At 41.4% G+C, this 12,578-nt stretch overlaps 1 protein-coding gene across 4 annotated transcripts in view; it reads right to left on the reverse strand.

Moving 5' to 3' along the window:
• Positions 1–12,578, reverse strand: part of BRF1 (BRF1 RNA polymerase III transcription initiation factor subunit) — a 178,306-nt gene that overhangs the window by 64,421 nt on the left and 101,307 nt on the right. For all 4 annotated transcript variants that reach the window (XM_052783394.1, XM_052783393.1, XM_052783395.1 and 1 more), the window contains 4 exons: positions 12,278–12,404; positions 10,649–10,688; positions 10,467–10,559; positions 9,438–9,716 (listed from right to left, as the gene is read on the reverse strand). In XM_052783394.1, coding sequence (XP_052639354.1) covers positions 9,438–9,716; positions 10,467–10,559; positions 10,649–10,688; positions 12,278–12,404 — 539 coding nt within the window. The remainder of the gene's footprint in view (positions 1–9,437; positions 9,717–10,466; positions 10,560–10,648; positions 10,689–12,277; positions 12,405–12,578) is intronic.

Raw genomic sequence — 12,578 nt, forward strand, 5'->3', positions numbered from 1 at the left:
ATACGGATGTTGCTGCATTTCGATACGTGGCTTCTATGGTAATGTGGATTTGCATTTTTTACCGTTAGCAGGAAATTGGTAAGGGCCATTAAACGTAACTTCCAAAATCAGTCATTTGCCTTGCTCTTATGTAAGTGTTAACAATTTGGTCACAGAGCACTGTTTTACTTCCTTCCCATCTGTGAGTACACAGTGGCTTCCCCACCGTAACTAAATCAAACACGGCATTCAGGTAGTGAATTTGCTGAAAAATGGTATCCTTCCACCCACTGTACAGCTGTTTACTTCTGGCTTCTGCGTTTATACCCATCTCAAGAGCCTTGTTTCTTGGTCTGAATTTCTTTCCAGGTACTACTTAACAGCATTATTTACTCTCTCTCATTTCATATTCATTCCCTTATTTCTGCTACCCAGTTGTAAATGTCCAGGTCTTTCATCACAGAAAACAACTTCTACAATCTTAGGTGTACACATACATTTCAATATGAAAGCTGAGCCTTACCTTAAACTGCTGACTTTAAAAGTAAAAGAAAGTATTTTCTGCTTCCTTTTAGCAAAACTTGGCTGCAAAAAATCCCTAGAGTCAATCCTTTGCAATTCCCCCCCTAATTTGCAACTACCCCTCCCCACGCAGCCTGCCAGCATCTCCTCATCTGGCCGCTTCAGTCACTCTTGACCCAATACAGTCCACACAATCCTAGATAAAAGATCACGATTTTTGTTATTAATACCCAACCCAAAGCTGGTCTTATCTGCTAGTTTCTATGCCTTTGCACCACTGTAATTAATGAACACCAAAAACTCTAAACGCAATTTTATCAGCCCTACCGAATGCATTCTGGTGGCTGAGTATGAAAAAAAATTAAATTGAAAAGCTGAAGACTACAGTAGCCTCATGTTGCCAGGTCACTCTGATTCCAGGTCAAAGACGACTCTATATTTGGCTGCTTTGATTATAATTGCTTACAGGATAAAAAATAAATAGCAATTATCTCATTGTCACACTAGAAAAAAGACCTAATAAATGAACCAATCCTAAAGTAACATTGAAAAACAAATTATTTCAAAAGCAATCAGGAGTAGTAAACTTCAGTTTCCAAAATTGTTTTTAATTGCCAACAGTGTCAACATTAATATTATTCCTCTATTGCATAATACATCCATTTTAGCTATGAAAGCATTTAGCAAACCGAAAATGTCAAACTACAATTATACAAGGCTAAACTCATAACTGTTTTCATCAACAGTCTGTAGTGCCATATCTGAAATCCCCAATTACAAGGGTCATCTACGCAAGTCACAGTCCAACTTGTGCATATGCATGTTTATCTTGACTACTATGACAGTCCCGCGGATTTCAGACCAACAAACAAAACAGATGAAGTGTGTAGGGGTGTGATGAAGTTAATCCTTAAGAGGATATAGAAATTCATTTTTCAAACTAAATTCAAAGCTACTGAACAAAAGCAAAACAACAAACAGCTACACAAAAATATTAAAACCTTGCAAAAACAGCACTCCTTTTAAAGGGTTTGCTTTGGTGCATTTTCAGTTTGCAGGTATTGCCTTTACCAGCTGAACCTGTACCACAAGAAAATAAAGTACTTCAGCTTTTTTAGAAGATGCAAGATAAACGCAAAGTGGTCAGGATCCACCACAGCACTGCACATGTATTTATAACCCATCATATTAAACCCAAAGTAGCTAAGCCTTGCAAATCTCTCTGCGCTGCATTTCCTTCTTCCAAGGGCATGTTTTGTGGCTCCTTGACCTAGGTTAATAAGTCTTTATTCTCAATTACAACTGAAACCATGAAGCCTCCCTGAACTGAACCCAGGCCTCCACTCCTGACATTTCAGATACCGTGATGAATTGTTCAAATAACATCCTCCTGAGCAGGTAGCTTTCCATGCGAATTTAACGTCCTCTCTGTAGCCTCCACGCATTTCACTTTCTGCAACTCTCTAATGAACAATTTCAGTTTTCAGTGAGTTTTTTAGTGAAAGACTTTTCTTCCTTTTTGGCAGAAGGGCAGGGCGGGGCAGGAATGTCCGTTTCTTCTGCAAACTGGCCACCTAAGCAAATAACTGTGAGCATTAATGGGCTCAAATTCTGGCAGGTGCAGAAAAGGAAATATCATATAATTCTCATACTAGCAGGGAGTTAAGTTTTTTTAGCCAGGTTTCCTTTGTGCCTGTAGGTGCCTGTGTTGTCACCCCCCAACACCACCACCCCCAGTCTTGTTTTAACCCGCAGCCTATTTCAACCAAGACTTAGGAGCGGGGCAGTGATCCTTGAGATGGTTACGTTTCCACAGGTTCCGTGAGAATTGGCCCCCAGAAAGACAGGAGCAATAATAAATGCCCCTGAAAGTATCTCCCATGCTGAGAACCAGCATCTTTTCAGACGCTAGGGAGTGCAGACAGGAGAAAACCTTGAAAGGAAGTCCCAAAAGAAGGAAAATCTTAGATTGGCGCCTACAAATGCCGAGGCATCAAGTCAACCACGAAACACAACCCTCCCTTAGTATTTGGGGAATGACTGTTTTCGTAATTCTGCTATTTAGGCACGGGAAAAGCACCATTCCCAAAGCCCCAGCTGAGCTTCTCCTCTTCTCCCTGCTTGCCCAGCTCTGTGCTCCTGGACATTTCCACCTCCTTAAGCCTAAGACTAAGCCTAGGCAGAGCAGATGACAGCAGACCTGGACTTCCCCTCAACATGAGGGAAAACGATGCATAAAAATCTGCTCGGGCTGATGGCTTCTCTTTGCTCCATCAAAAAGCAGTGTGTGTTGCTGCATTGACACATGTCAAATTTCAACACGCAGAATGATGCACCAGAGCCCCCGTCCGGCACGTTTATCCTCTTCTCCCAGTCGCGTGTCTCCGAACCAGAGAAACAGCCCTGCTGCCACCTCCTTCTCCAAAGAGCCTGCAGCCAGCAGACGGCTGAAGCAGCGAGAGAAGAGAAAGCGGCTTTTTTGCCTTTTTCTCCTCAAAGCAAGGAAGGATAAGGCCTTAAGCAGCAGGTGAGCCTTCTCATCAAAGAGCAATGTAGGGCTTTGACGCTACTCAAATTGAAAATAAAACTGATTTTCCATCATGCTTTTATTGGAAGAATTCAAGACAGAAAAGACACGTTGCCCACTGCCCACTGAGCAGTCGGGATGAAGCTGGAGTCAGGCAAAAAAAAAAATCCAAGCTTGGAAAAGCTTTCAAGATTTTAAAACATCTCCCATTCCAAACCAGAATTTTATGAAACAAAAAATAAGAAAGAAGAAGGAGAATGGAGAAGGGCATAATGAGACTTCCCCCCCTGAAACAGTTGGGATAACAGGACAGCCAGGCTGGTTAGCCAGGGGCTAAGGGCATTCATTCACATGGGATGTGGCCAAGTAAGGTTTAAGAGATGGGTCTGCTTCTTTCGGCTCAGGAACCCGAACCCCACTCTCCAGCACATTCTCCCAACCACAGCATCCGCTACTCTGGGGCAGTTCTTTTTGATCAAGACTTCTGACAAAAACGACACACATTTTCCTATAAGGAATATCTGTATTGATAAACCAATCCTTTGGAAAATTCCTTAAACATCGACAAATGTTCTAAAAATGTGTTCACATGATTCAGCTTATGTTTTCACTCAAATTTTTCTCCTTGATGCCTCTAACAAACTGCAGGTTTCTCTCCAAAACTCCTCTCTAGATTTGTTTGGAAATCTTTCAGCCAAACTATATGATTAGTTTTCATCCCTTAACCTTCCTAGTTACTCACGGCATGAATATGGAACGAATTTATAGCATTCCTATCGTTTAATGAAATGCAAAGATCCTGCATGAAAAAATGTGTACACAGATTTTGGAGTAACACATGCACACGCAATACTTGTGTGTGAGTGACATACACAGTCGAGTAAGAAAATCATGTCATCTGTAATTCATACCCAAGACTTCAGGTACCAAACAACTGCATTCAAAGCAGCTGGTGGTCTTCTATTACCATGCTGGCTGCAGCAAGCTCTTCACATCTCATTAACAGCATAAGGAAGGCTCAATCAGGGACACAGTCTATCAAGACTGCCAAACATAGGCATATAGAGGCTAGATTAGAAAGATTAGGTCATACCAAGGTTTTTATGGCTTGGATCTCAAAATTGGGAAGGAGCTAGTCCTGCCACAGAAAATATTTTCCAATGAGCAAATGGCACACAGAGACAAAGATCAAACCCTCAGAGTGCTCGGAAGGCATCACACAAGGAAGGTGGCACCAAGCAGGTCACACACACTGCTCATTTCCACAGCTGCGGCTTAAAACCACCAAAGCAACTGCAGCATTGAAGCCAGAGCCAGAAGAGCAATCAGGATGGGGACACACATGCTTTGCACTGATGACCAAGTGTACTTTGCATATGTAACACAATTAGTGCTAAACTCAGCAGCTTTATTTCTCATGTATGCAGTAATTATGATTTAATAGGGCTTCATAATGTTCTCTCTAATTACTGATTATATCTTTTTGTATACTTTTATATGAACGTATACATTTATGTATTTTCAAACAGTTGGCACTGATGTACTCAGACAAAATCTGAGGAAGAAAGGAGGACGCTAGAAGAAGAAACCAGCACACAGAGGAGGTCAACACCCCTCCGTCAACGAAGCAGCAACGGCGAGAGCAGTGAGCCTGCCACCCGCCACACCGCAATCCGAGCTGGGATCCCACATGGGGCAAACAACTCTCCTTGGCACACACGGCCGCCAACAGCCATCCTCCGACCGTTTTCAGCCTGCGGGCCCTTAAGCATCCTTCCGCGGCAGCTCAGACCCTGCTAGAAATGTCAAGTTTCTGCAAACTTCCTTGCCCGCAGTGCTGCTGGCACCAGTCTGCTGCCAAAAAAAAAAAAAAAAAGGGGGATCACACACACATGCATTTTTCCTCGCTGGGTGAGGGAACTGAGTCTGCTCACGGAGGGATCAGGGAAGCCCCAAGGCCAGGACAAAGCACAAAGTGGGAGCTGGCAGCTGCAGGGGATGAAATCCAAAGGAAAAGAGTAAGAAAGACCCTGGAGGATGAGCTCATCCCGGTCTTGTATAACTTCATCTTTAGCCACTTTTCATATCCTCCTTGAGTAAGAAGTTGAAAAGCGCTGGTACACAGGGACGACAACTATTCGATCAATGAACACTGTCTGCATGGGGTCTTTAACACCCACAGAAATCAATGGCAACATCTTTCAACCTCAGCCAATGTCAGATTATGCCTGCAGCAGTAATGGAGGCATAAATACAAGGAGCAATAAATGAGCAAACTATTAATTGTGAACAAGCACAAAACCTTTCTCATGTATTCTTGGTGAAATTAGCAGCGAACGCAGTTGCCTGGGTGCCTAAGCAAGCACAAGATGGTACATGCACGGTGATTTCTCACTGCAAAAGCCGCTTACTTTCATGAGGACGTGCAGGAGCGTGTTACCACCCACTTCACATACATTATTTGAAACTACTGCCCTAAATGACTGCATGTGAATTTTGATTCAAAACAAAAACTAAATCAGGTCTCAAACACCACCTAGATTACGAAGAGGAAGTTATATAAAGTCAGTCAGTAACTTAAACCCTGTATTCTACCTTTATCTCTCTTATTATCAGACCTTCCTCACTTTTAGCCCTGGCCAGAATTAAGTTTACAACTTTTGATTTATGTGGCAAGAAGAAATGAACTGGCAGTGTACAGCCTAGCAGCATCACATGGGAAGGACAGGGTGACAGCCAGCAAATGGACAGAAACACCAAGATGATAAATTTTTTGAAGTGGTATAAAAGGGACATAAAAATAAATTGCAAAGGGAAATTTTACACCAAAGAGTGTTATTTCTTGAGAACAAAGCCCATGATATTTGACTGTGGCAGTCTCCTAAAGGAAACGGTGCCCTGTTCTGAGGAACTGCAGAATCGGAAAGAGCACGTAGAGCATGGAGAGGATGCTGGGAAGCTGCACAGCCAGGAAAATGGACAGACTGATGTACCCGTCTCCATCTCTGAAACTGAGATTTCACTATAAAGCACTTTTATCATGGAGAATAAGAAAGAAGCAGTTTGCAAAGACTTAAACAGATTTCAGCTTAAATGTCTCTGCAAATTAATACATTTTGTAGGAAAAAAACAGTCAAATGTAGTGTTTATTCTAAGCACTTTACTGCCTCAGACTCATTAACCCAGTACCTTACATGCCGTCTTTGTAATGCAAATTTGCTAAAATACTATGCTTTCCATAAAACATTCATATAGACAAGCTCACACTGCTCAAATACCAATTGTAAGCAGAGCAAAAATACACTAAATTTTTCTTAATACTTGGGCTCTGCACCTAAGCCTTGTCTGCATAAGCAGTTTGTGAGAAACCTTCTGCTGTTGCTGCAGCCACCATAGCACAAAGGTGGAAGATTTCCCAAAGTAGCTGATGTAGGCAATTATAAACTGAATTACCACATGCAAAAGCCAAATGAAAAGACTTTGTAGAAGGTACCTACAGCAGAGTTATTTTTGAGGAAGAGAGATCATTACAGAGAGGAGAGCAGAGGAGATACCCTGCATTTAAGGAGGCCAAACATTGCACATACTGCAGCTGCTTGCTGAGCTCCTATTTAATAGCCACCTGCCCAACCACACAGTGTATCACCATGAGGGTTCGCTGGGAATCCTCACCAGGTAGCACCAGGGATGCTGTTTCCAACCGCTTGCACTGACCAGACGTAATACACCCATCCAACAACACGTGGAACCCAGCAAGAGATACAAAATCATCCCGACTAAGGTCTCCAGCCCAACCCGACCCAGATGGTCCACACAGTGGAAGAGGGCTGAAGGAAGGGAAAGGTTCCTGGTTTATGACTTACACAGCTGTGGAGAAGGACCAAAACATCACCTTAAGGGTGCAATGTTATGATGACTCTCTCCCTTCTCCAGTGGACTTTCTATGTTCATGTTGGAACATGAAATACCATAGCAAACCTATGGCCAGCTGAGATTCACAATACAAATTGCACTGAACTAATTCAAATATACAGGATAAATTCAGAAAATTTTATGATCTTTCCCTCTTCCCTCCACAGGTACCAACTACTTTTGTTTCAAGATGTTCTATCATTGTGCCATCTCAGATTAAACTCTGAGCAACTGCTCTCATCCTATATTTAGTTTTGAAAACTGACGTCTCTTTTTCAGACATGAAGAAGGGCCCAGAAACCTGGAAACTGTCTAATTTTTACAGCTATACTAGTCGGCCTGATAGAAGAAGATACTACCTCCAGGTACAAACTTTTCCCAGATTTCCCAGAGCTATGAGGCAGAATTCAAGACATCATTGCCTGAGGTGACCGAAACATCTACACTGGTTTTCATCGGGGTTCAGAGCTAAGATGCACAGGTGACCAACGTGAGGCATCTTAACAAGAGGTTTTCTTTATTCTGCATAATAACATGCCAACTGCAAGCCAGGTGTATTTCCCAGCCTGTCTGCTAGACCTGGCTCCCAATCATCGAAAATACATTGAGTCTCTGTTACTGCTCCTGAACCCAGATGACTTCCCAAAGGAAAGCAGGTCCTCAGGGGGATGACGCACACCGTGATGCGCCCACACCACGCAAGCACCACGTGGCAAGGGCTCGGAGGCTGGGAACTGCACCCCAGCACGACCACCCCGCAGTACACACAAAACCAAAGCGAATCTGACTTCACATGAAACTTTTAAATGTTCATATGAAACTTAATAAATTAGCAGAGTCACTGGGCGGGGGCGGGGGGGTGGAGTTTGGGGCAGGATCTACAATCAAAATAAAATCAAAACAGTAATGTGGCATATGAGCTTCACAACATGTTAAGAAAATAAGTACTTGTTCAAACACCCGCAATGGTTTCTCAGACGCATTAAAAGAGAATGAACATACTGAAACCTATTTGGTTTTGAAATTCAGTTCATTTGGCACATCCTCCACTTTTGAAAGAACACAAACAGCAAATGCAGGCAAGCCACAGCATGAGCAGCCATGCGCTCTCCTGCCCACCTGCCTGAAGCCTGACTCAGAGGAACATACCTGGCTATACCAGCTTAGTCTCATCTTTAAACTCAGTCCTCAGCCTGTCCATTAAAATGGTCAATAGCAATGCCAGCTGTGAAATATCCATCACTAGGAACTCATTTTTACAGGTCATTGGCTAGCCAGACAACAACAGCTTCTAGCCATTACTGACCTCTCTTCAACATGAACTGCTGATTTCCAGGAGAAAGACGAGCCACGAGCCATCCATTTTCTTAATTGTAATTAAAACAAAACCAAAACCACTCGACTGTTTCTATATGATTTCATTTGTACAAAATATAAACGTGCAATCATCTTGCTACATTTCTGGAATGCAAACACTAACATAATAAGAATCTGAATGCATTCAGTTCATCTATTGAGGCAGGGAGCACCTTGTAGTAAGTAGGTGCTGTTGAACAGAAATTAACATCAGAGCAGTTTGGATAACAAAATGTTCTGCTGCATCAACCCCCAACTAAGCTGACAAACCAGATTCGGCTAGGTGCGTCTCATGATGGAAAAATTAACTGTGATAAAGAAAAGAATAAGATGTCCTTTAGATATGTTCCATTCTCGGAGACATTAAGATGCAAAAGGAATTTAAAAAAATGGCATCTCCATAATGCTCAAGCACACATAAGAAAAAGCAAACAAACCTGCCTGTTTGCGGTACTGTCTGCTTTAATGGCTCTAGCAAAACTGGCTTCCTTAGTTGATCGGTCCTCCTCCCACTGTACTATACAGAGCTATATGATGCAGATAGATCTGGGGGGTTTAAGAGAAATGGAGCAAAACCACCAGAACACACACCAAAGTCAGTGTCAAAGAAAAAAGCATACAAGCAGTTATTTCCTCTTACAAACGTCTTAAATATTTGCCATTTGCAAAGATTCTCAACCAGAGACACAGACTGCATCATGTTTGACTCCAGTAAAATGTCTCCTGAGAAAGTCTGCCTTGATCTAAAATTCTCATACTTGGGTTTTAATTCCCAGTCATATTTACAGGAATCTGCTTCCTCCAATTTCCTAATTGAGACTCCATGGCTTGAAATATGCCCATCAGCTATCATATGACTGCAAATCTACTCGACTAAGAGATACACATTCTCAGGCATCAGAAAATAATTAGGCATTCCAGATTTTCCTGCAGCTTCCTGAGGAGCAGATGCCAATGACTAACATCAACAACCAAGACCACTGGTTCCATCCAGCCCCACAGCTCCTGTACCTCGAAATTACAGTGATTCATGGAATTGCTACCACTGTAACCATCAAGATACATGGAAATTACACAATAAACCCACAACTGGCTGCATGTGTCCAGTTTCCACTCGGAGCTGAACTGATCTCCTACTCACCAGGCTCTCGGTCCTTGGTGGATATGCATTCTTTTATGGACTCTGTTATGCCAAGACTAGCTGCGGTGGGGAGTGGGCCAAGCAAGGATTCCAGTGCAGGTGGTCTTATAAGAGCTTCATTTCCATTTTTGCATTCCCCATCTTCATTTTTTTTTACTCTATCCTTCTCATGAAGTTCATTATAAAAGTCCTTGTTTAAGTGATTAGCAGCTGCTTCCAGTTCCTCATCTTCTGTCTCCTCCTCTCCAAGTATGCTAGAGGTCTTATCTTCTATAGAATCTGTAAGGGGAAAAAAAAACCCCAAGAGATCACTGCATGCCATCTGTCACAGAAACTAAATAAATAGAGGTGCTCACTTAAAGAATAAAAATCTTTAGAAAGAAATACACAATATTTTAGTACAATGTATGAACACATGGAGTTTCCAGATGCTCTTCAAATTCATTACCTTGGCTATTAAAATGTATTTTTGTGAATACAGTCATCATTTAAAATAGAAGTATTGTGTTATCAAATTATGGCAGGTAAAAGGGCTTTGCAAGAGAAGCCAGCTACTTATTGGTATAATTACAAATTAGAAATAGCCAGTTCAACCTGCACAAAGCCCTTCCGTATTGCTTAGTCAAGTGGGGGATTTGGTGACAGAAGAGTCTAGATACTGGTCCACTGCACTTTCAGTGATGAAAAGGAACACTCTCAGGTACCAGTGCCAAGTTTATACTGCACCAGGAAAGAAAAACAACTGAAATCATTAATGAACTGTCATTGCGATGAACAATGTAGTTGTTTTGAAGACTGATATATGAACCAACTAATTGGCTGAGAGAACCCCAACACAATAGAGATCTTGTACTACAGAAGCATATTTAAAGAATCACAGAATCATTTAGGTTGGAAAGGACCTTTAAGATCATCGAGTCCAACCGTTAGTATGAACATATTTATCACAATAAAGTTCATACACTTGAGACTGCCTGCAGGATCTGAGCCAGTTATTATTTAAGTAGTCACAAGACTTTACAGACTTACCATCTTTAGTGAAATTTGCAAATACGCCTTTTGCTTTCGGTCTACTGTTTTCTAATTCAATCTCTATTTCATCTTGATAGCTCGATATTTCACCTGTGGTGATGAAGTAAAAATAAAACTCAGGAATCATTGATGTGATTTTGAGCAAATGAGTGATGTGTTACACTAAACACAACTTATACCTTCAAAATCTTCCAGCTTTTTTGATAATGCCTTCTCAAGCTGAAATGAAAATAAACAAAATAAACATGAAATTACTAAAAGAACCCAACTTTGTACTGTTTGTGAACAGTATATAAAGACACAGAATCATAGGGTACTTTAAAAGCAATAAGCACGTTTCGAATCCCAACTCAAATTACTTTGTAGTGTCAAGACAGGTAAGACAGACAAGTTTCAAAATACTGACCAACTTCAAATTGTTCTCTCACCCATCCCTGTACTTCAAAAGGAACCTTCACTATGGCAAGCTGCAAATAAAAGGCCCCATTCTTCAGCAGTCAGGCTCTATGACTGTGCCTGTAGATGTGAGCAAGCACAAGGACAGTGCTGAAATTGCAGTGCCCGGGCCAGACATAGCACACAGGTGATGGCAGACTGAAGTACTGACCTACAGCACCTGGTAGGCTCTTGAGAACATCATAAACACGCCTACAGACCTTTAAATGACAGCATATTTAGAACAGTAAAAACAAAAACCCTAAAAACTAATAATGTAAGAATCAGCAATGACAGTAGTAAAACCTTCTCCTCTGGTGCCAGCTTTAGTTCATGCTTTGTAAAGAAATTAAGCCACATGAGAAACTAATCTCTGTGGAAGCAGGTGTTGTGCCACACAAAAAACCAGCAGTCTCATTAAAGTAATTGGGTTATTGTTTTTATATGTGTTTAAAAAAAAGTTATACCTAATGGCACTTCTCCTGACCACGGGTATCATGTTAAAAACAGTGCATGGTTTCTGATCCAATTACAAAGCTTATACCTTTGCAACCCTGATCCTTGCTAACCAGGGTGGAAGAGTGCATACAGCATATAAAAGAGAAGTGCAGACATTAGGACAGCTACTCAAGACCTCCATGCCACAAGCTCAGCTTAACTTGTCACATGAGAGCCTCCAGTTTTGTAAGGACAAAAAGATTTGACGCTTCGGTAAAAGGTCAAAGCGCAAGAAGGGAAACACACATGCAGCAGGAAAGCAAGCATAAAGGAGATAACAGAGCTTAGTGTAACAGCATCAGCTTGTAAATGGGGGAGCATCTGGGCAGAGTGTGCTGAGCCCTCATCTACCATACAGCAGTCGTGGGCTAAGCACCAAGCACTGGTAGCCTGCAAAACACAGCAGCTCAGCTGGTGCTTGTTTACTTGGCCACCCAGACATCCTGACCTGCATTAGCAAGAGCCCTGACTCTATACTTCCCACAGCAGCTGGCTAAGATGGTAGACATACTTCAATCCCTCATCAGAGGATGTTTAAAGCTACATTTGAAGCTACATATCTGAAAGAACACAGCTCTCTGGAGGATTGAACAAAAACTATATAGGAGAAAAACTTCTGTATATAATTATATATATTTTTTTTTTTTTTTAAAACTGGGAACCTATCCCTTTGCCAGTAAAACAAAAAAGTCTCCTTTAGTTAATGGGTATCATATGCACTAATTCTCACCCTTTTCATAAGAACCTCAATATATATGTAACTAAACCTTATCAAAGGCTGGTCAGTTACGATTTAGTATTAACTAATTAAAAAAGGAATATACAGAGGGAGAAGAAAGGAGAGAAATACAGAGAGCATCTGATTCAGAATTCACCTGCTGTATCTTCAATTTTTTTTGACCAGCTGTAAACGAAGGAGGATCACATTCTTCCTCCAAGTCAATCTTCATAAACTCATCTATGGTTAGCTGACTTGTTGGTGTATCTTCAAACTCAGTCAACCTACCAAAGCATACAGCACATTACCATAACATTTTTAAGAACTCCTTTAAAAGTAACAAAATTTGTCAAACTGCTAAGTTACAGAATAAACATGTCACCCTTAGAAACTTTGGCTCAAATACAGACTATATTAAAACTGAAGTGATAATAATTGTTTCATCTGCTGCAAAGAAA

This window comes from Harpia harpyja, chromosome 3, assembly GCF_026419915.1.
Source record: "Harpia harpyja isolate bHarHar1 chromosome 3, bHarHar1 primary haplotype, whole genome shotgun sequence".
Lineage (NCBI taxonomy): Eukaryota > Metazoa > Chordata > Aves > Accipitriformes > Accipitridae > Harpia > Harpia harpyja.